General features: G+C 40.4%; 6 protein-coding genes across 8 annotated transcripts; 4 read left to right on the forward strand and 2 right to left on the reverse strand.

Annotated features, from left to right (window-relative positions):
• The first annotated feature begins 14 nt into the window (after window positions 1-14).
• Window positions 15-5,425, forward strand: LOC134196890 (dynein regulatory complex protein 9-like). Its single transcript, XM_062666108.1, has 11 exons — window positions 15-204; window positions 275-334; window positions 977-1,137; window positions 1,318-1,446; window positions 1,733-1,814; window positions 1,878-2,039; window positions 2,999-3,073; window positions 3,270-3,353; window positions 4,399-4,446; window positions 4,900-5,001; window positions 5,144-5,425. The coding sequence occupies exons 1-11, from the start codon at window positions 37-39 to the stop codon at window positions 5,273-5,275; spliced, it is 1,203 nt and encodes a 400-aa protein (XP_062522092.1). The 5' UTR covers window positions 15-36; the 3' UTR covers window positions 5,276-5,425.
• A 2,151-nt stretch (window positions 5,426-7,576) lies between these two features.
• On the reverse strand, window positions 7,577-10,999 carry LOC134196540 (uncharacterized). 2 transcript variants are annotated; one of them, XM_062665689.1, is made up of 8 exons: window positions 10,898-10,999; window positions 9,637-9,993; window positions 9,439-9,560; window positions 8,726-8,783; window positions 8,598-8,665; window positions 8,401-8,524; window positions 8,208-8,326; window positions 7,577-8,042 (listed from the first exon to the last, which is right to left on the reverse strand). In XM_062665689.1, the coding sequence occupies exons 2-8, from the start codon at window positions 9,716-9,718 to the stop codon at window positions 7,788-7,790; spliced, it is 828 nt and encodes a 275-aa protein (XP_062521673.1). In that variant the 5' UTR covers window positions 9,719-9,993; window positions 10,898-10,999; the 3' UTR covers window positions 7,577-7,787. The 2 variants fall into 2 exon arrangements, with proteins under 2 accessions (XP_062521673.1, XP_062521674.1); XM_062665690.1 differs by lacking the exon at window positions 9,637-9,993 and having other exon boundaries at window positions 10,898-10,982.
• On the forward strand, window positions 10,983-15,668 carry LOC134196539 (UBX domain-containing protein 7-like). Its single transcript, XM_062665688.1, has 9 exons — window positions 10,983-11,272; window positions 12,156-12,220; window positions 12,530-12,604; window positions 12,667-12,764; window positions 13,053-13,199; window positions 13,376-13,466; window positions 13,535-13,588; window positions 14,326-15,080; window positions 15,287-15,668. The coding sequence occupies exons 1-9, from the start codon at window positions 11,016-11,018 to the stop codon at window positions 15,446-15,448; spliced, it is 1,704 nt and encodes a 567-aa protein (XP_062521672.1). The 5' UTR covers window positions 10,983-11,015; the 3' UTR covers window positions 15,449-15,668.
• Window positions 15,669-16,213: 545 nt separating this feature from the next.
• Window positions 16,214-17,841, reverse strand: LOC134196457 (translationally-controlled tumor protein homolog). The gene is made up of 5 exons (XM_062665586.1): window positions 17,745-17,841; window positions 17,619-17,689; window positions 17,388-17,559; window positions 16,374-16,600; window positions 16,214-16,309 (listed from the first exon to the last, which is right to left on the reverse strand). The coding sequence occupies exons 1-5, from the start codon at window positions 17,770-17,772 to the stop codon at window positions 16,307-16,309; spliced, it is 501 nt and encodes a 166-aa protein (XP_062521570.1). The 5' UTR covers window positions 17,773-17,841; the 3' UTR covers window positions 16,214-16,306.
• A 32-nt stretch (window positions 17,842-17,873) lies between these two features.
• LOC134196460 (WD repeat-containing protein 53-like) lies at window positions 17,874-19,305 on the forward strand. Its single transcript, XM_062665591.1, has 2 exons — window positions 17,874-18,094; window positions 18,155-19,305. The coding sequence occupies exons 1-2, from the start codon at window positions 17,875-17,877 to the stop codon at window positions 18,994-18,996; spliced, it is 1,062 nt and encodes a 353-aa protein (XP_062521575.1). The 5' UTR covers window position 17,874; the 3' UTR covers window positions 18,997-19,305.
• Window positions 19,306-19,328: 23 nt separating this feature from the next.
• On the forward strand, window positions 19,329-21,676 carry LOC134196462 (RNA-binding motif protein, X-linked 2-like). 2 transcript variants are annotated; one of them, XM_062665594.1, is made up of 7 exons: window positions 19,329-19,354; window positions 19,429-19,547; window positions 19,616-19,667; window positions 19,896-20,025; window positions 20,149-21,191; window positions 21,254-21,498; window positions 21,561-21,575. In XM_062665594.1, the coding sequence occupies exons 1-5, from the start codon at window positions 19,350-19,352 to the stop codon at window positions 20,743-20,745; spliced, it is 903 nt and encodes a 300-aa protein (XP_062521578.1). In that variant the 5' UTR covers window positions 19,329-19,349; the 3' UTR covers window positions 20,746-21,191; window positions 21,254-21,498; window positions 21,561-21,575. The 2 variants fall into 2 exon arrangements, with proteins under 2 accessions (XP_062521578.1, XP_062521577.1); XM_062665593.1 differs by having other exon boundaries at window positions 21,254-21,676.
• The last annotated feature ends 47 nt before the right edge of the window (window positions 21,677-21,723 follow it).

The raw sequence follows: 21,723 nt of genomic DNA on the forward strand, positions 1-21,723 counted from the left end.
TCGTGACGTCACGTTTCTGTGGCGACTCGACACAACATGGCGGCGGCCACTGGATCGCGTCCTCAGCCCGTCGCCACCACTCTGCCGCCTTTGGAAGCTCAGTATGTTGCGGCTGTCTTTGAACACTGTCTAGATCAGTTGGAAGTTTTGGGAAACATCGTTCCGTCTTTTCTCGACATGCACATACAAGATCGACGGGATTCGGTTAGTTGTTTTGCGTCGACTTGTTATCTTGTGGTCGTCGTCGCAACTTCGTTGTTTAATTGATTTATAGGCGAGTGAACTGACGCAGATCATTGATGGTCAGAGGCGCATGGATATGACATATCAAGAAGTGTGTGTTTGTGTGTGTGTGTGTGTGTGTGTGTGTGTGTGTGTGTGTGTGTGTGTGTGTGTGTGTGTGTGTGTGTGTGTGTGTGTGTGTGTGTGTGTACGTTTGGCTGATAAGTATTTCATTTAATTATCACGTACAATTATATCTAGAAGTTGCTAGCAGTTAATTAACTGTTTGTTTGGGCCAGTACATTTGTGTGTCTGTGTGATTTTTGTTTGTCAATGTGTCTCAATCTATGGCTGTGTTTTTATTTGTATATTTGTTGTCCTTTGTTCATCAGTGTATCTGGTCTATACGTTTATGTATCAGTCTGTGTGTATGTCTTTGTTTGTTCGTGTGTCTCTATGGTTGTGTGTCTATTTGTATGGTTGTTTGTCTCTCTGTTTGTCAGTGGGTCTGTACGTTTATGTATCTGTCTGTCTGTGTTTTTGTATCAGTGTGTCTCTACAGTTGTGTGTCTGTTTGTATGTTTGTATGTCTCTACAGTTGTGTGTCTGTTTGTATGTTTGTATGTCTCTCTGTTTATCATTGTGTCTATGCGTCTACTTGTCCGTTTGCTTGTCTATCTGTTGGTTTGTTGTAGTGTAGTTTTAGAGCATTGTACAAACAAGTACGTCATACAAATAACTGTATGTTGTCTAGTTAACTGTTGGAAGCGAAAATGGAAGTCAAGTTGACATCAATGCGGAACTATTTGAGTTAAACAGAGCACTCAAGAGCAGCACAAAAGTGTTGGCAAGGGCAATGAAACAGGAAAAAGACACAACAGAAATTGACAATATGCTAAAGATGCAACAAGACAGGTTGGATAAAATGCATGAAATCGAATTGCACACTTGCTTTGTGTGTGTGTGTGTGTGTGTGTGTGTGTGTGTGTGTGTGTGTGTGTGTGTGTGTGTGTGTGTGTGTGTGTGTGTGTGTGTGTGTGTGTGTGTGTGTGTGTGTTCTACTATTTTCTGTGTTGTTAATTAATTATGTTTTAGGGCTTTTCTTCACAATATTTTGAGTTCTACTCTTGATGAGATGTTAGGCAGTCAATCGTTTACGTCTTTAATAGAAGCCGTAGAGCGGGAGAAAGACGAGAAAGAGAAACGCCACACATTGATACAACGGTACTAAAGTAAATTAATTATTTAATTAAGACATTAGACATATGTACCAACTGCATACAGTAGGCACCAATCACACAACATTATTGTACATGTGCACATCAATTTTTTATTTTGAAACTTGATTGGCAAATTTGAGAATCAGGAAATGTAATTGGTTTGTATGGCCTTGGCTACGTGCATCTTGTCGTCTTTGTATTTAGTTTTTGTATTGTACACTCTGTAGTTACATCTATTTGTCTGTAAGTATTTGTGGCATTATGTTGATCATATTGCTGCAACAATGTAGTGTGCGTGAGTCTCAACAACAGGTCAAAGAGCTACAAGAGAAAATCGTCGAAGTACGAAAGCAAAAAGAGGAAGAAATTCAAGTATGATTGCGACAGCATTTGCATGTTTTTTGTGTGTGGACTTTTGTGTGTCTTGCAATCTAGAAATGTAATGAGCGTATTGCTCATCTGAAAGACCAGCTGCAGGAGATGAAGGCAAGAAAGACAATGGAAATTCGGTTTGACGAGAAAAATGCGGAATTGGCAGTGTTGAGCACTCAAAAGAGATGCCGTGTATCCGAAAAACAACTGGAAGATGACATTGAGGTAAACCGTGGTGCCATCATGTGTGTTATCTCATACCTTCTAATCCCCCCCCCCCCCCCCCCGTTTACACTGGCAGTCGAGAACAGTTCTGTTCCAGAACAGAACTCAACAAAGAAGAGAGGTTCCGCAACCTTCCCAGAATAGTTCCAGGTGCAGTGTAACCTCTTCCGGATATCACTATGGCAGCATGGAGCAATCATGAGATGCTGAAACTGATTGAATTGTGGGGGAGATGCGATCCAACGGCTTGTTGAGTCTAGTCATAGGCATAAAGAACCCAATGAAAAGATTACAAAAGACATGGAGGCTGCTGGCTATACTAGAAATCAGAAACATTTTTTCGAAACTCTCTGTTGCTTCCTTTTGGTTGCTTGAAGGTGAACAAGTAATATTTGAAGAGCAGTGACTCGAGACATAGTAACATGCGTTATGTAATCGATCACATGACGGCTACAACAAGAAGCGTGTGTTACGTCTTTCTCTCCTAATGGTCTGGGAGTTCGAGGACATCGAGCCATCAGAATGGAAAGCTGGCTGCAGTGTAAACGGGCACCAGAACAATTCTCAGAACTGTTCCAAGGAACTGTTCCCAGTGTAAACGGCGTATAAAATTTATCTCAAATGTGATTTGTGGTAATTGAATTCAATGTAGATGACAGTTTTTCAAGAATTATTTTTGTCATTAAATATATTTGTGATGGACTACAAGTGTAGTTTTACAAAGTGGCATATGCCATAAAAAAGTGCAAAATACTGTAAGTTATGTCGTTACGGTCTCGACAGTAGATTCACAGTGTGGCTGCAAATTTGCTCAAAATACATGTGGTGAGTTTTTTACTACTTTATCGAGTTCGTTTAGGTAAGTGACGTTTAGGTTGTATTGTGTGTCTAGTCAAGTTGTTTTGTCATTAATATAGTTGTCACAATTGATATCAACATGTCATGTTTATGCTCGGTAGAGATTGAAAAGAGAAATAGAAGAGGAAGAAAACGCAAATGCCGAAATCGAGGTTTTCTTGAGGCAACACCACGAGGTAATTTGCGGTCATATAATAGCTGTAGACTTGCATGATTGAACGACAAGGACACGATGTTTATAGACAACAGTGGACTATTGGTTTGTGTGTTATTTGTTTATCTTACAATCACTAGTTTGTTGTTTCATTACCAATTGGTTGGTGGAAGACTGTAGACTAGGTTTTGTGTATTCACTTGATCATCTTGTAACAGGATTTGTCCAGCCAAGTTGAGTACTGGATGAATAAACACGAGAAGGACGTTCAAATGAAACAAGACCAGCTCGACTCTTTGAAGGTAATTCATTTAGGTCGCTCAAGTTTTGGTTATTTGACCCTCTAGGACAAGTTTGATAAGTGAACTAGTTGTATGGTATCCGTAGGCGCCTTGCGTTGGTGAGAAACACGTTGCAAGGGAGTTTTATACCGTCTACTGAAACGCCGCGCCCGAGCTACACAATACATATTTGTTGAAACCCTGTCATGGAACTATAAGAACTTCCTAGTAATCTAGATTACGTATCTAAGCCTGGTAGGTATAGTCATCATTTCCGGATCGTGATCAAGACAATTGAAATGTACAGTATAAGTATGCACTCAGTTCCATTGTAACGACAGTGGCATGGTATATTTGTTGACATATAAATTGATATCGGCAAACATTGACTATTTACAGTGCTAGATACAGTGTAGTAAGGGATTGATCATACTGTAGTAAGGCTGGGACTTGTGAATAGTTGACTGTAGGCGGCATTCAGCTTCTGAAGGTGTTTCTTGGTTGTCACATACACACAATCCCTAGCTACAATACAAAAGGATGGGGCGACGAAACTTTATGAGGTTTTGTCATCGCCGTTTGGTCACTTGCACAAATCATTCCTATGCTGATCAGTAGTCAGACACGGAAATGATTTTTTGAAGTAGGTCTTATAATGAAATGTGGTGGTAGGGAGGAGAAATGAGGTTCATGTGTACACGTACACACACACGCACACACACACACACACACACACACACACACACACACACACACACACACACACACACATTAAGAGCTTGATGGATTGCCATATAGGACCATGCCCCTTTCTGTTGTGCGACCCGGATTAGAAGCCTTGCTATGCTCAGCAATTATTGAATAAGAGAGGACCTGGTAAGTGAGTGTCTAGATATACATGAGGGTGAGATAACCAAAGCCCTGCTGTATACTACTGTGTGTGTAAATGTGTATACTGTATGTGTCAATGTGTACACTGTGTGTGTAAATGTGTATTGTATGTGTAAATGTGTATACTGTGTGTGTAAACGTGTACGCTGTATGTGTAAATGTGCTATGAATTTAGGCAGCAAAGGACAGCGATCTGGCTCGTCTCAAAGAACTAACGGAGAAGGTAACATTTAAGATGCCATGCTGTTACAAATTTGTTTGCGTTCTAGTCTTCTATTGGGATATGTAGCCATCAGGCATGAGTTAATTGTCACATAACTTATTTGATTTTGCTGGGGATTTGATTTAGCTGGGAATTTGATTTAGCAAATAGTTTGTAATCATGCTTTTTGATGATTTAAAGTTTAGCAATTGTACAGTACATGGTAGACTGCTGCGGTGATGTGGGGTGTTTGATTGTGTTGCATTGCATTGTGTTGATGTTGTATGCATGGTGTGTGTGTGTGTGTGTGTGTGTGTGTGTGTGTGTGTGTGTGCATGTGTGTGTCACTGTGTGTGTGCATGTGTGTGCATGTGAATCAATGTGCGTATGAGTGAGTAAGCGATCACATGTGTTCAGGCAAGTCACATGTTCGTGCATCATATATCTTTAGTTTCAGACTTTCTTGTTGACTAGTACACTGAATACGAGGAGGTGGTGGTAGACGAACGTATGCTATGCGAGAAAGCCAAGCGTCGAGCCGAACAAGAACAACTAGAGGCCAATGCAGCTATAAAGGTAAGCCTTGTGTTGTAATAGAGCCATAACTCACCGTCCCAATACAACACGATGGATGAAATAACTCCAATTGTTATTACAAATAACTCCATGCACTTACCATGTCAACAAGTTTCAGTGTGAACTTGTGGTTGGTGTATAGCTACAGGCATGGTGGCGAGGAATACTCGTGCGTCATCAATTGGGACCATACAGCAAGAAGAAGAAAGGCAAGAAGAGTGGAAAGAAGAGTGGAAAGAAAGGGAAAAAAGGAGGCAAAAAGAAGAAGAAGTAACTGAAAGATGAGGTACGACTCTCAAAGCCATGGATAATCAGTTTAGAGCTAAAATTCTCAAAGTGTAACATAAATGGAGTTCAAGACTTCTAACTATGTAATAAAGAGCACTGTTGGATTTTGTCTCCAGCATACTAACTAGTAAATGAAGCTGTGTTGTACTCGCTTCAGAGCTACGAGCATATGTGCATGTAGTTGTGTGTGTGTGTGTGTGTGTGTGTGTGTGTGTGTGTGTGTGTGTGTGTGTGTGTGTGCGTGTGCTGTGGCTCAATTTGTTAGAGAGTGCATTTGGAGAAAGGAAACATCTGGGACCTTGAAGGGTTGTAAGTTCATGTCACAGTGATTGCGAGCTGTGGCATAATTTCCTAGGGCAAGAAACTTACACACAATTGCCTCTCTCGACTCAGGAGTATAAATGAGTACCTGGTCATTGACTGGGGTGGCAAAGGCCTCCGACTGTGACAAAGTCCATCAGCCACTGGGGTCCGGGTGGGACTTCGGGTGCCCACACCACAGTTGGCATCGCAGTCGGTTCTCTTGCGAGCACCTGGCTAGGCTCCAGGAGATTGCTTAGCATGGCCCATAGCTCCTACTTAGTGCACAGGAACCCAGCCGGCATTACCGTTTAACGGCAGCTCCTTATCCATTTGTCATTTGTGTGTGCGTGCGCACATGTGTGTGTGTGTGTGTGTGTGTGTGTGTGTGTGTGTGTGTGTGTGTGTGTGTGTGTGTGTGTGTGTGTGTGTGTGTGTGTGTGTGTGCAATGTGGAAAATCTTGACAAATTGGGCTGCCCACCCAAATTTGTAAATTTAGTGAGACATCTACACGAAGGAATGAAAGCAGAGGTCATATCTGAAGGTAAAAAATCAGGAAGCTTTGTTGTGCAAACAGGAGTAAAGCAGGGCTGTGTATTAGCACCCACTCTGTTTGCTGTTTGTTGCTGCAATGCTAAATGAAATGAATGGTTGAGCTGAAAATAGAGGAGTCTCAATTCAATATCGTATGGATGGTGGTTTATTCAATCTTCGCAGATTTATGACGAAATCTAAAACTGTAACCACAAAATTAAGAGATCTGCTCTTTGCAAATGACTGTGCTCTGGTAGCACATTCTGCAGATGATATGCAAGAAATTGTAAACTCTTTTTTTCAAAAGCAGCTATCAGTTTTGGATTACAAATAAATATCAAGAAAACAGTGCATGTTTCAGCCAATTCCTTGTACAGCAAATGCTGGCAAGGACATTTTTGTGAATGGTGAAGCACTAAAGAGGGTATCCTCTTTCTCTTACCTTGGCAGTGTTCTTTCAGAGGATTGTAGTGTTCATAAGGACATTGCTGCACGTCTGCAAGAAGCAAATAGAGCGTATGGCGCACTTCAATCAAGATTATGGAGTCAACAAGGAATAAGAATAAAGACTAAAATCAAAGTTTACAAAGCAGTTGTTCTTGCAACTCTTCTGTATGGATCACAAACGTGGACGCTATATAGAAGAAATATTCAGGATCTAGAAAAATTTCACCTTTGCTGTCTGCGTCGAATAATGAAAATTCATTGGTCGGAAAGAGTGACAAACATAGAGTTCTGCAAAGAGCTGAAATAACAGGAATTGAATACATGTTGACTCAACAGCAACTAAAGTAGGTAGGTCATGTTGCAAGAATGGATGAGAGACGTTTACCAAAAGAAGTGCTACACGGTCAGTTTTTAGATGCACCAAGAAAAAAGCTGGTGGTCGGAAGTTGAGGTTCAAAGACACTTTAAGGCACAATCTACAGAATGTTGGTATTGATCACAAAATTGGGAAATGATAGCATGTGACCGTTTAATGTGGAAGAAAATATGAGATTAGGTTTAGATTACGAGGAAGGTAGAATTGACAAAATTGAAGAATAGAGACTAATGCGTCACAACTATACACCACAAAACTTGACTACTGGTACAAAGAACGTTTGTAATATCTGTTATCGCGTACATCGTTCCAGAATTGGACTCTTTGCACACAAACGTGCTCATCAAAGACAAATTGTAAACAACTGCTGAACGGAAGTCATGAACTCATTGTTGAGTAGCAAAAATGAAGTGTGTGTGTGTGTGTGTGTGTGTGTGTGTGTGTGTGTGTGTGTGTGTGTGTGTGTGTGTCGCCTTAGGAAAACGTGTTCTTCCTGCTATCAAACCAATGCAATGTCATTCCCAGACTGAATGGTTGACAACTATGGAAGCAACAAGGAATTATTGTACGTATACTTTCACAGGTAAGCCAGTTGTCATCTGACACTGTTGCAAACAATGGCTGTCATACAGAAATATATAAACATATTTATTGTATTTGTGAGCTATATGTACATGTAGTACATATGTGTACATATGCTGTTCGTGATATAGTTTCTCAAGAAGTCACCAAACCCTCAATCCCAATCTAACAAAGTAATGTAAATGGTTTCCATCATTACACTACTTACTTAGGTTGATCTATTATATTAATCAATTTCTAATTCCATCAATAATGCCATCAACTATCTTGTGTGTGTACTGAAATGAAGTCGATGACTGGTTTTAGTGGTACTGCAAGTGGGAACGGCAATCTAGTTACTTTTGTCCGAACGCTCTCTGTCAATTTCAGTAGCCACTGTTTCAGGTGTGAAGGCAGCTGAGGTGGTGCAGTACTTCCCTCTTGCACCGCACATGCGGACTTGATCGCTTTGAAGTTCTGCTCAATCGCTGTCTTCTCTTGAGCTAATACTTGCCCAGCTTGGTTCACACATTGCTGTAATTAAATGAGGCAAATCACAGATCATGCTACATAACGTCGTACGCAGCACAGGCATGCTTTATGAAGGTATCAGACTCTGTATATTGAGATATGTTCCTTGTGGACATGCTATCTACAGATATTTTAATTCCTTCTAAGTATCTTCATATATGGACTTACAAACAGGAGGGCTGTCTGATGTGCTATGTACTTGTGATTTGAGAGATGGAGAATGTCATGGTCTAGTTGGTTACACATTACCACCAGATCGTGCAGCATCGCCACTTGAGGAAAATATGCTAAACATGTGGAAATCAACATGGTTTACAAAGCAGGACAGAAACAATATCTCAATGCAGAGACTATGACTTGCCATCTGTCAATGCCGTGATCCCTTCCATTTCATCGTCGTCGTTTTGTTCGTTGCGGTCAAATGCGTCAACCACTGCAGATCCTCGTGGATATAACTCTGCAAGGCCTGTATACTCCAAGTAACCCTACACATGACAACATGTCATTCATTCTGTGATCTCCTGTACAGGGAGTGAGAGAGAGAGAGAGAGGCTATACATAGGCATCCGTTTCTGGCACTGGTAGTTGCCTTAGAAAGTCCTTCATTCGTTCCAGTATTGCGTTTACTGCAATACACAAACAAGTCATCGTGCTTGATTGAAAATTCTGGGAACTCGTAGTTTCACCTGCCGAATCTCTGCTTGTTTGATGCATTCTCGCGCTTGCAGAGATTTCAGTCTTTGCCTACATGTATGAGTATAATGTAAGTCCATTGATTCAATCAACAAATACATGAAATTCACAACACAGAGACTTCCTACTAGGTTGGACAGTCTGCAAGAATATACTGTAAACCAGAAAATTCGTCGGAAAAAATTGTCTGGTCCAATTCCAAGAAACGTTCTGCTTCCACAGAAAGTTTGGTGGGTTGACAAAGAGAAGTCGTCCATCGAACAAAAGTACTGGACATACACGTGTAGGGAAAACAATCGCTTTGAGGGGGTTTCAACTTTATATATGCAGGCTATGTCAATGCTGGTTTCATTTTCACTACTACAGCATGCTTCCTTAGATTGTAAATTCGTCTGCTTGATAAGGATCGAAGTGAGTCTGAACATGGTTACTACAAAAAGCCTGCTTTGCCGTTGTTTGCTGTATTTCCGATACTCAGTTCCTCCTTGCCCGACATCGATACTATCACACATACTCGGTCAGACATACATACTCTTAGATATAAGTTCCTCACATATTAACTTTCAGTGGCATTTTAATTTAATTAACTCTTCAAAATCATCACCAAAATTAAGTGCCACCAAATTTTCTGGTTTTGAATACAGTACACTTACAGTGTCTAGCTAGACATAAATAATATTTTCAATTAGTGTGTCATAAGACATACCCGTTGGCGTTCTTTCGACCTTAGTATACCTTCCAGTTGCGCACACTGCGCCATGACAGCAGTCGCTATCTCTCCAGGCGTCCTCTGCACACTCCAGAGCGGTTCACTCAATCGGACAACAACTAGACGCCGCAAACGTAGAAGATAAGTCGCAATAGCGATACGAGTTAGTCAATTTATGCGCTTATTTTATCTTACTCTGAAAGGACGGGTCACAAGTGTCTGGCGTACGAAGAGCTGGAGGAGCGAGAGGAACAGTCTTGACAGACATTGCAAGCATTAAGTTCCCGTATAAGTAGACACGCCCCCTTGGGTTAATTAAATATTTAAATATGTTACAATTGTATGTGTCTTGTATACAAGTATTGAATCTAGTTTGTCATAAACATCAGTCGCAACAATCACATATTGTGGTAACTACATTGTCTTCAGTTTTCATCATCTGATCGGCTGTCTTGTAGCCTCTGCATGACTGCTAGTGTCTCCCTTTGGTGTTTATACAAGAATGGCTTGGAGATGAGAAAAGCTGCAGCTCCCAACAGGAGCATGCTACCCCTGACCAATACAAATTTAAATACGAGCACAGTGGTATACATATGATTTAGTTAATATATAAATATTAGACTAGATTAGAAGTCTACGTAGGTGGGCTATATTTATTAATAAATAAAGCTAAATGAATAAATTATATTACTATGATGTGCGATACCACCATCCCCACTGCCAGGAGGATCAAAGCCAATCGTCCAGACATCTGTCTCAGAAATAGGAAGACAAACACTTGTCTTCTTATTGATATCAGCTGTCCTGCTGATGGCAACATTAGCAAGAAACATGCTGAGAAGTTGGCAAAGTACAGCGACTTGCGAGTGGAGATAAGCCGCATGTGGCATTGTCGAACACTGGTGGTTCCGGTGGTCTTGGGAGCTTTGGGCACAGTGCACGCAGGTATTGCACGGTGGCTGGACATTATTCCAGGTCATCACAACCTGCAGCACTTACAGAAAACAGTGCTTCTGGGATCTACTCGGATCCTTCGTAAAGTCATGTCTTCTTTCTAGACAGCCGTGATGGTCTAAGTACTTCTGAAGCAGGGTTTGCTTCTGGTACTTGTAATAGACTTTACAAACCAGACTGATCTGGTTGAGCACGACAATATTTATATTATACTATAATATAATATAATTATAAAAATTATATTATAAATATTATACACTAAGAAATAAATCTTATATTCTAGAAAATCCAATCACTGCCGTCAAATAGACACTAGGCAAGTACAGAAACAAACAAGTAGACAGACTGACAGACAAATGGACAGACAGACAAGTAGACAGACAGACAGACAAGTAGGCAGACATGTACATGTAGTGACAGATCTAGATGGATGGGCGGACAGACGGACGGACGGATAAATTAACTGATGGACAAAAAACAAACAACCATTAAATAGTCACACCAGATGCATGCAAAGCGTCGAACTTTCAGCACCCGATGACGAGTCGCCTCGTCCAGCTCTGCAAGCGCAGCCTTCGAAAACATCACTGTGACGTCATCGATATCATTCCATCTCCCGGATGCGAATGGATTCATTGGAACAGTTTATGAGCGTTACTAACGCTACCAGAGAAGTGGCGTCTTCTCTGTTAGAGGCGTGTGATTGGAATGTCGATTTAGCCATAGAGATGTATCTTGAAAACTCTAATGGAGACGAAATACGCGAAATATCATCCGGTCCTTCAAGCAGGAAGAGAAGACGGAGTGACGACATGAGAGGAAGAGCAACGAACAGAGACGTGCTTGTTCCTTCTACGATTCCGTATGCTGAGGGAGAGTAAGTATCAGTAAATGCGATACTAACTTTATTTCTAGGGTTAGGCTGGGTCATTAATATCTATGTTTTTCTGTTTGTTTACGTTTAATGATTTTTTGTTTAGCTGTTTTGAAACATGATGATTTAAGTCATAACAGTAAGGGAGCGTCCATAATTTTCATATTTTTTATAAATCCAGATTCGGGACAAATTGCTGGTTGACCCACCCATCCACCGCGAATTCCATCCCTAAAATAATATGACTTGACGTGCCATTTTATATGTTCTAAACAGAGTCAGCTGCGACATACATGGTGACGCAATGCGAGAGCAGCTAATTGTTTGATTGAGTTCTAATCAAATTGTTGATGTGAACATTACAACTTATAGTATTCTTCTGGACTGCATTGTACCCGTGTCAAATGCTACTAAATTTTTAGTAGTCTGAAGGTGACAAGGATATGATGACATCATTGAATTTTGTATTTTTTAAGAATTTGGATTTAGGCCTTACCCGCCCATTCCCTTAAGTCCCTAATCCCGATTTATAAAAAATACGAAAATTATAGACGGCCCATTTTAATTAAGTAGCATTACTTGTCAGTTGGCATTGTGTTATCTGTTGACACAATACACTATAGTATACTGTATAGGCTACTTGGTAGGGTATGTGCTAACTAAACTCATGATTAAATTTTTATTTCAATTGTAGGTTTTTAACTTTCCAAAATAGTTATTTCTAAAAATTTAATGTTGTCAGCAAGATCAATAGATTAGACTGTTTGCTCAATGCCTGGGACAATGTGTTTGTCATTAGTTTGGTTCATGTAAATAGCCTGAGTGTCTATGTATATTGCATATAATGTATGGCTACGCAAGACTAGATTAGATGAACTGTGTGTAGGGAGCAAGTCAGAGCACCAATACCTCCGAAACAAGAAGTGCTGGTGCCCTTCAGTGAGCCACCAGGTTTGAGTCAATGATATCCAGAAATGGTTGTTTTCACACACACACACACACACACACACACACACACACACACACACACACACACACACACACACACACACACACACACACACACACACACACACACACGTGCACACACACACACATACACGCACACACACACACACACACACACACACACACACACACACACACACACACACACACACGTAGCGACACAGAGACATAGAGACAGACAAACATACAAACAGACAGAGGTATTAGTTTCTTTTCATCACACAGTCAAAATCACTACTATCTTTATTGCAGGTCAAACACGAAGAAGGAGTGCCAGACTTGGACGGGCATTGGTTGATGCATTCAGAGACTTCAAAGCTGAAACTAGTTAGTAGACAAAGCACTGAAAGCTCATAGTACACCAACAAATGATTTACATACATATACAGGAGCTCAAGCATCCGGTTCAGTCACTGGCAAGAGAAACACGCTGGAAGATCTCTTCAGACCACCACTAGATATAATGTTTGGTGGCTCATTTGATGAGGTGTGTGACACATTGTGACAATAACTTTTAAGCCTGTAATCTCAGAGTCATTTTATTACTGATACCCATTGCTACTGTATCTCTCAAGTCAAATTGTGATAATATGGACACAAATATATTATTGAATTATATTAATAGTATATTTATGCATGTTGACATTTTTACATGCCAGTGTGTACTTAGCTAACATGCTGAATTTGTGACTTGGTTAATGCAATTATGAACTATACACAAACAGTGGGACATTATGATTGATTTCAGCTAATTTGCCGCTTTCTATTGTGACAGGCTAAATCAGTAGGTCAGGTCAACAGTAAGTGGCTGTTGGTTAACATTCAGCATACGAAGGAGTTTGCCTGCCAGACACTCAATCGGGATGTTTGGAGCAACCCAACAGTTAAGCACATTCTGAGAGAACATTTTCTTTTCTGGCAGGTGAGGCAGTTGGCTGGCCAATCACATGGTGATTTCATTTAGTAATTAATCTAAATTAACTGATGGTTGATGTTCTTGCAATGAATGCTATATTTTTAATTAATATCAATGTTTGCAAGCTTATGAATTCTTTAAATGGCTTTAATATTGCTAAGAATTGTTATTATATTGTTTAGGTTTACGAAGGTAGTGTTGAGGGAGAGAAATACAAGCAGTTTTATCCGTTTGCTGAATTGCCTCACATCGCTATTATAGACCCCCGAACTGGTCTGCTTTCAGCTTGCAGAAGCAGTCATTCTTCTTTGGCAACGTCTTTCATTTTGGTTTATGTGCAGGGGAAAGACTCGTTCAACTGGGGCTTGTTTCAAGTGATGAGTTTGTAACTATAGGTAAGAACGTACATTTAGTGAGTTATTCATGAGGTTCTATAAAAGTGTTTTGTTATCAGTGTTGTCAGCTGTTGGTAGGAGTAGTGGGTTTTTGGTTGAAATGAGTAACTAGTTGCATATCATGTGGTGGTAGGTGATAATTGATATGCTTGTTGTTGATTCCTTTCTCCAAAGCTTTGTCTCATGTAATCATTGATATTATTAGTTTATGATATTAATTAATTAATTAATATATGGAACGTCAGGATCCTACCTACTCTTGTGCCACCCCACCCCATGGCACATCAATGTAGTCTGTGAAGTATGGGGTCTTGCTAGAGGATATGACACCTTAGGTGCTAATTGTTTGACTAATAACTACAACTCCAGTTTGCTAGAACAACCTTTGCTGTTACCTGTACCATCTACTAATTCCCTGTCATCTCAGATTTACTAAATCTTTTAAATTCTGTGTCAGAGTCAGAGTCAGTAAACAAGAAGTCTGCAGATTCTTGTTTCAGTTTACTTTTACTTTTACTCAAAGGAAAATGGTCAAGGAGCTGGTCATTTGGGTGCCAATTAACATCAATTAAGTGGAGCTTAGGTGCGAAAATGACAGACACTGGGCTAAAGTTGGGAATGGGGGGGAGGTTGATGGACAATGGGGTAATACAAGAGTAGGTACAGTATTTAATACAAATGGCAATGTGTGCATGATTCGGTCATATGCCAGACGTCTGCACTTGTTTCATTTTTAGTTTCTGATTTTATTGCCGGACATGACAACCTGCAAGAAAATCACATCAATCAAACGGCAGAGCCATCTGCCAAGAAACATAAATTGTCAAAGAGCATTGTTGATGCATCCGAGGAATCCCAAGTCATGGCAGCTATTGCTGAATCGCTCGCCGAGACAAACCACAAAAGAAAGAAATCAAAGGCAAAAGTGATTAACATTGATTCTGACAGTAACAGTGACAGCAGCACATACTACTCAATCAGTGGGAGCGAAACAAGTGATAGTGATGATAGTGTTGTTGAGCTGGACAGTAAAATGAAACAACCACTGAGCGCCAAAATTAATGGAGAAAAGCCACTAAGAGGCAAAGGTAAGGGAAAGGCACCTGTTACTCAGTCTAAAGCAACAAGAACTATAAGTGAGAAAGTAGAACATGTTGATAACAATCGTGATGTGAAGAAAGAGACTCATCATCATTCACCATCTGGTGCATCTTCTAGTGATGCCACACACACTCAGTTAGTGCATAATTACGAGAAATTATCTCTGAAGGCAAAGAAGGCAGTAGATATAAGCAGAACAAGGGAGCAAGACCTGCAGGAGACAGTCGATTGTGCATTGGCATTACAAGATGAGAAGGATGGTGTAGATGAGAAGGATGGTGTGGATGAGAAGGATAGTGTGGTAAAAGACGGGAAAAGTTGTCATATTTTGTTGAGGTTACCTGATGGCTCACGGAAAGTTGTCTGTCTACCAGCGAGCGTGCAATTAGCAGTAAGTCGAGTATCATAGATATCCTTCCCTTGTCTCTTTAGATGTCTTTCTTTATGTCTAAACTACACATCATGTGCATGCCTGTTTTACGTATCGTGCCATCCAAATATCAACTGGCAGCCTGTCTGTCTCTTGGTCTGCTTATTTGTCTCTTCCCATCTGTACACATGCCAATAGATTGACAGGCTATAGCGGATGGTGTTTAGGCACTTCTAAGATTGGTTGAATCACTGGGGCTTAGCATGAGTGACTACGAACTTATCACTCAGTTTCCTAGACGAAGTCTCTCTCAAGTGGACTGTACAGTATCACTGAAAGATGCCGGTCTCTACCCAAGTGAAACTGTTTTCATTCACCAAACGCTGTAGTTCACAAGCAGTTATACAGTATGGTATGCTTGGACTACATGTCAGTCTGCTGGTTGTATAAAACATGTTTGTTAATAAGACTTAATTAAATATGCCTGTTGCCATTTTTGTTGATATTGTGAATTTCAGTGTTGGCATCAGCTAGCTAGATGTAAATATGTATTGCTGAACAAAAACTGCAACAGTGTAACTTATTTAATTAAACATGTTTGACCATGACCTTTGGGCTCACTGATGTGTTGCTCACACTAGACAATGTCACTCCAACCAGAATCTAGACATTTGTGTAACGAGTAGTTAGGGACAACAATTCACACAAGAATGGAAACTTGGAAAATTAATTGACTTAAGTACATTCAACTAGAGTGGATGGCAGAGGGGTGAGTCCACTAGCTCTGGTGAACTGCTTTCTCTCCACCCGTCACGTGCCGTCTGATGTGTACAGTACAATGCCAGCGTGTACATGTGTACTGAATCAAAAACCCATATTGATTTTAAGTATTCATTTCTGCCATTTTACAAGTGTTCTTTGTTGAGAAGTGTTGAAGGCAATTCCATAATAATGTCCAATGAGATGACACTAAAATTGTGGATTCCTGTCTCAGTATGGATGCTCTAAATTTATTGGTGTTGAGTTGTGCTATCTATCGCTGTCACTCATTAGTAATGGTGAGAGCTAGTCACAACTAATTATTAATTAATTAATTAATTAATGGTTTATTGAAGGCAAGGCTACTATTTTAGCGAGGCACTAATAGGATGTAATTCTGTTCTCATAAAACCATTATCTCTTATTACACTCAAAGTAACAATACCAAAGTCAACTAACAAACTGTCAAGACAGTCATCCCAGTCTTCTCACTGAAACAAGCAAACATTCTTGTAACTACACATTTGACCACCGCGAATACGACATGTGACTTACAAATTTCTCTTCCACAACTGCATCCTTGAAAACAATGAGGAATGGTGTTCTTCCATCTTCACGGTAGTCAAGGAGTACAACTAACCCTTCAGGATCCATCGACTCACCAGTGAAGAACTCATATTCCTTAAATCTTCCCATGATCTTCTTTATAACTTCGGGCATTTTACTCTTAACGCAAGCTGCTCTCTCTGGGTCAAGTTTCTCTACTAGCTTCTTCATGAAAGCTAAAGAATAAAATCTATCGTTCGAGTCAAGATTCAAATCACAGTTAAACATTTTAGTTTCATATGGTATAGCGGTTACAACTGACAGACAGAAATGAATGGAGTCACTGATATGCTGGCCTTGACGTCTTCCCATGTCTATGGTATTGAATAGCAGTGAACGAATAGAAAGCTGAAGTTTTCACAAATATTACTTTGGTTGTAACTGCTTATCAAATTGCAACATTTCCCCGGCACAGGTTACTTCAACAAACATTTAATTAATTGTGCTTTGTACATCCTAGTATCTTGGTCTGATGACAATGCAAGTTGGACTTTACCTCAAATCTACTGTTTGTAACAGACAATTTGATTTTATCCAGTAGCTCCAGTATGAGAACAATGTTCAACATGTATGTGACTTTATATGAAATCAGCCAGAGTACAAAAAAGATCCGACAGGACACAACAAATGACGAATATGGTAAGCTGAGGGATAGGCATTACCACTCATTCCAAACACAATTCTTAGGACTTTAATTAATAGACCACCCAACTGTGTGTGGCAGTATCTTGTAGTGAGCACATCAGCTATCTGCTGATTTCCTCAATCTTTCTACAATGATTAGAATCTAATGAAGGTCAGAGGCAGAAGATGCTATTAAAGTGATACCTCGTGCAACAAGTACACTAATTGGCTGAATTTACTAAAAGAATGCTGAATGCATGTCAAAACTCTCTACTAGCTAGCCAGGAATGTCACACGTCGTGTAATATCCTACAGTAACTTACGCTCGCTAAAACTTACCTTTGATGTGCGTTTGGTAATCTTTCTTACTAAAAGAAGTCTCCTTTAGCCGATGAGCAAGAACAATGTTGACCCCTGACACACTGCTGGCTGCCGACGCCTCGACTTCTTCTTCTGCCGACGGATTCGCTCCAATCGCAGCGTCATCCACATTACTAGTTTCTGTGGTAAGCTACAATTCAAACCGAATTTATGACAAGGATGGCACCGTCTACACACGTATGAGAATACCTTGCCTTCCACCTCGTAGTACAGATCGTCCACGACTTTCTGTTTGTACGAATCGCTGAAGATTTCGTCCCCTAGATGTTTTCATACACACAGAAAACAGAAGAGCGACATGTAGCAACGTCTCACCCGTAAGTCGATCCTTGTAGATGATCATGACGGCGAGATTAGAACGGATAACGTCGTGACTCCGAGTAATGGAGCGAGCGTGGGCAAAGGTCAATGACGTCATGAATTTCAATATCCCGTATCAGCCAACATGGCTCATGGTGGATTAGCGAATCTCTCGAGTGTCTGGAAGAGTCACGTCGATTCTGTGAATAGTATTGGGGTAAGCAGTTGCGGAGTAGTAGCTTCATGTGGGGATGACGGTGTTTTTGTGTGGAGCGATTGTGGAATTCATCAGCAAACATTCAGACATCAACCCGAGCCGTACACGGCCGTCTGCTTTTCTCAAAGCGATCCCAACCTTTTGTTAAGTTCGTGTAATAAAACGGTGTCGTTACATGACGTTCGCGAATCCGGTAGTCTCGTTATAGAGTGGAGTGAGAATGAAGATGAAATCAATGATGTTGCAGTGTCGCCTTCTGGACAACATGTAGCGTCATGTGACGACTCTGGAGAGATAAAGATCTATGATATACGACAAAAACGTCTCTACAGGACGTTGCATCGCTGTCATACAAACATTTGTTCATCTGCTTCTTTTCATCCTCAAAGAGATCACCATGTGGTATCTGGTGGTCTCGATTCTTGCCTTGTTGTATGGGACGTTCCCAGAGCAAAGGCTTTAGATCGCTTAACTCTTATGAATTCATCCAATAAAGGGCAATTTGTGAATCCACCTCTGGTTCACTCGGTTGCTTTCAATCAGTCGGGAGATACTATTGCTTCAGCATTAGGAAATGGCGTAGTCACTTTGCATTATTGGCAGGGAAAACAAGGATTGAGTCATCTGTATGATTTAGCAGCTCATACGCATTCTGTAAGTCAAGTTGTTTCGCTCCCTTTTACAGAGAGAGGACATCTGTATGTGTCTGGTGGCAATGATGGTAAGATATGTATTTGGGATGTAACCGGCATTATTTTATTGGCGCGGCAAAGCACCAGGAATTACTTGACTTTAAGGACATCGCCTGCTAAACAAGCAGGAAAAAAGAAGAAGAAGAAGAAAGTGAAGGAACAAGATCAACCAAAAACTAATGGGAAAGGCATTGCAGTGGCAGATGGATCTGATTGTGAAGGAACAGCCGACTATCTAGTGCAGACAATCGATCACGGATCAAAAATTAATTGGTTGGCATCAGGGACTGTTGCTGGCGCAAACGTTTTACTAGTCGCTGACCAGACTGCAGATATTTCTGTATATCAGTTTGCTTAGGGAGCCTCTGTGTATAGTCCTGTAGGTACAAGACTTAATATTTTTCAATCACATGGTATACGTGCCACACATGATAAAGTTGCATGCAAGTGCACATGACCCGTGAACATAAATTTGGTTATGCATGTGTCACACACAAAATATCCCAGGGTTACTACACTAACAGATAAATTCATACGGTAAGCCTATGAATTTTTTGACATGGGGCCTAAAATGACAAGCAGTCAGGTCACTGTTGTGACACTGAATGATTGACGTTTCCTAAAATTACCTAATAACATGTGTTTGAATATCCCGTATGTACACAGTTTTGATATATCCCGTATAAATAAGAAAACCCCGTATAAAGGAGAATGAAGTAAGTGTGAATTGACGTTTCTAATCTTCGTGAAGTTTGAATTTGCATACTGAGTCTAAAATTGGTGTGTTTAGTCCTTTGACAAAAATTAGAGCGATTGAAAAGCTCAAGAAATCTGAGATAGAGGCTGGAATTGAGGACTCTGCAGGGTCATGGCACAACGACTACAAAGACAGTGCATATATCTTTGTTGGTTGGTCTCTTGTCTTACAGCAACTGCAATTGGTCGTGTTCAATGTTGTTTTATTGTCTGGTATGTAGGAGGCCTCGACTATGAGTTGACAGAAGGTGATTTATTAGCCGTGTTTTCACAGTAAGAATTGCTCTGTGTGTGTGTGCGTGCGTGCGTGCGTGCGTGCGTGCGTGCATGCGTGTGTGTGTGTGTGTGTGTGTGTGTGTGTGTGTGTGTGTGTGTGTGTGTGTGTGTGTGTGTGTGTGTGTGTGTGTACTGTATTGTATTATCAGCAGGGCACACTTTTGTTAATTCATTATCACAAATTACTTAGTTATTTAAAAATTAACCTAATTTGTTTGCCTACAGATATGGAGAGATTGTAAGTACCAATTTGGTTCGTGACAAAGCAACAGGCAAATCAAAGGGCTTCTGCTTTCTGGCATATGAAGATCAACGCAGCACTATTCTAGCTGTTGATAACTTCAATGGCATACAGGTATGCAAACTCTTTCTTTTAATGTAGATGACGTAATGTATGGTATCAAGTAAAGCAAAACAGTTGTTATTTTGAAATAGTTTAGTTGTTTATAGCTGAGGTTAGCTGTTAAAATGAATTTAGTTGTGTGGTCGAACCATCAGAGTTGATCATGTCGCAGACTACAAGGCACCCAAACTGAAAGAGGGTGAGGAACGGAAGGATGAAGACTGTGCACCTCAAATTCCATCACCAAAACATCAACCAGCCAAAATTCCCACTGATCAAGGACATGAAGATGAAGATCGTAGGGCTAGAAAGAAAGCAAAGAAGGCCAAGAAGATGAAGAAGGAAGAGAAAGCAAGGAGCAAACTTGGACTAAAGACTGAAACAAACAGACGTTCAATAGGAATAAAAGGTAGTAGTATTGATAGGAGTGAGAGAGGAAGGTTACTGGAACAAAGGTATAGCATGGGTGAGACTTCAGGCAGTTATGGAAAAGGCAGTAAACCAGCAAAGAAACAAGACAATGAGAACCCATCACGGAGAGATGAGAGATTTCAAAATAGAGAACAGGGAAGAACAGACAATGGAAAAGACAGAGGGCGACCCTTGGATCGAGAGGGAATGTCCACTTCGGAAAGATATCGTGAAAGAAGATTAGATGAAACAAACAGAATGGGTCGTGATAGACACAGAAGCAGGTCAAGGTCAAGAGAAAGGGTGAGTAGAAACAGATGATTTAAACAAGAGCTTTTCCAAATGTTACACAATGGAGACTGCAGCAACCTTATTTTTCTGCTAGTGTTCTCTGTTGATGACTTATTACTGTTGTAGCCGTTATTTACCAGTTATTAGTGTTTGACCTGTTTAACTGAGTGTTGACAGTAGAGTCTTCAATCCCATTGCAGGTGGTAGTTTCTGTTGGTGTAAATAGAGCTGTGGTGTACACAAAATGTGCTATTGAGTTTCCTGTAAGTGCAAGTAACGCCTTGAGTGACTGCCTTCTGCTACTAATATAGACCACACAGAGAGAGTTCTGTGATGAAGCTATTACTGTAGACTTGCACCTGGTGAAGTGATGAACTCAAAGCAATAGAAGCTGTTTTATACCTGAACATGTATCTCGATCACCAAGTATCTCATCTGTGTATCTGTTTCTTACAAGTTGCATAGCACAAGTACTGGTATGGGATATCTCTGTATGCAACATAAAGGAACTGTGAACATATTAATTAACTGCTCTTAGGTTTATGTCAGGAAAACTATAGAGAGAGTCAGTGGAATTGTCTACCATTATATGTAGCGAGGTAGTTGCTAGAGACTGAGGTCAAGCTTATTAATACTGAAGTGTTTAGTGGAGGCATTGCCATCTGAGATGCAAGGGTTATTCTTAATTAAATGAAGAGATTCTATTCGTAGACAATGAAGAAAGCTGAGCTCTTGGCAGAACCACCAAGAAATCATATGTCTGTGATTATGTATGTATTTCAGGTTGGTTGACTAAACTGTTTTATATAAGAATCAGAAGAAGTCTTTGTATGGTACATATCTAGACACTGACTCATTGCATTTTTTCTAACAAGGGTTACTTTTACAAAGAGAAGGTTAGTTGGTGCACATCTATTTGTGGCTTCTCTTCATCGTGACTGCAGCATGATTTTACTGTATAGTGACATGTCATTGCAAGGTAATGTGATATATTAAAGTTTTAAAACG

The sequence above is a fragment of the Corticium candelabrum genome, chromosome 21, assembly GCF_963422355.1.
Source record: "Corticium candelabrum chromosome 21, ooCorCand1.1, whole genome shotgun sequence".
Lineage (NCBI taxonomy): Eukaryota > Metazoa > Porifera > Homoscleromorpha > Homosclerophorida > Plakinidae > Corticium > Corticium candelabrum.

Bases quoted from the DNA above. Each gene is read 5' to 3' on its own strand.
- LOC134196890 (XM_062666108.1), top strand. From the start codon at position 37: ATGGCGGCGGCCACTGGATCGCGTCCTCAGCCCGTCGCCACCACTCTG. The intron at 1,815-1,877 runs GTATGATTGCGA...CTTGCAATCTAG, and splicing joins AAAAAGAGGAAGAAATTCAA to AAATGTAATGAGCGTATTGC. The intron at 3,354-4,398 runs GTAATTCATTTA...CTATGAATTTAG, and splicing joins ACCAGCTCGACTCTTTGAAG to GCAGCAAAGGACAGCGATCT.
- LOC134196540 (XM_062665689.1), bottom strand. From the start codon at position 9,718: ATGCTTGCAATGTCTGTCAAGACTGTTCCTCTCGCTCCTCCAGCTCTT. The intron at 8,525-8,597 runs GTATAGCCTCTC...TGTCATGTGTAG, and splicing joins TGCCAGAAACGGATGCCTAT to GGTTACTTGGAGTATACAGG. The intron at 8,327-8,400 runs GCAAGTCATAGT...CCACATGTTTAG, and splicing joins GATCACGGCATTGACAGATG to CATATTTTCCTCAAGTGGCG.
- LOC134196460 (XM_062665591.1), top strand. From the start codon at position 17,875: ATGGCTCATGGTGGATTAGCGAATCTCTCGAGTGTCTGGAAGAGTCAC. The intron at 18,095-18,154 runs GTTCGTGTAATA...GTCTCGTTATAG, and splicing joins CGATCCCAACCTTTTGTTAA to AGTGGAGTGAGAATGAAGAT.
- LOC134196457 (XM_062665586.1), bottom strand. From the start codon at position 17,772: ATGATCATCTACAAGGATCGACTTACGG. The intron at 17,690-17,744 runs GTGAGACGTTGC...GAAAACATCTAG, and splicing joins CTACAAGGATCGACTTACGG to GGGACGAAATCTTCAGCGAT. The intron at 17,560-17,618 runs GTATTCTCATAC...TTTGAATTGTAG, and splicing joins ACTACGAGGTGGAAGGCAAG to CTTACCACAGAAACTAGTAA.
- LOC134196462 (XM_062665593.1), top strand. The intron at 19,548-19,615 runs GTTGGTCTCTTG...TCTGGTATGTAG, and splicing joins CAGTGCATATATCTTTGTTG to GAGGCCTCGACTATGAGTTG. The intron at 20,026-20,148 runs GTATGCAAACTC...AAATGAATTTAG, and splicing joins ATAACTTCAATGGCATACAG to TTGTGTGGTCGAACCATCAG.
- LOC134196539 (XM_062665688.1), top strand. From the start codon at position 11,016: ATGCGAATGGATTCATTGGAACAGTTTATGAGCGTTACTAACGCTACC. The intron at 13,589-14,325 runs GTAAGAACGTAC...TTTCATTTTTAG, and splicing joins TGATGAGTTTGTAACTATAG to TTTCTGATTTTATTGCCGGA. The intron at 15,081-15,286 runs GTAAGTCGAGTA...GATGGTGTTTAG, and splicing joins CAGCGAGCGTGCAATTAGCA to GCACTTCTAAGATTGGTTGA.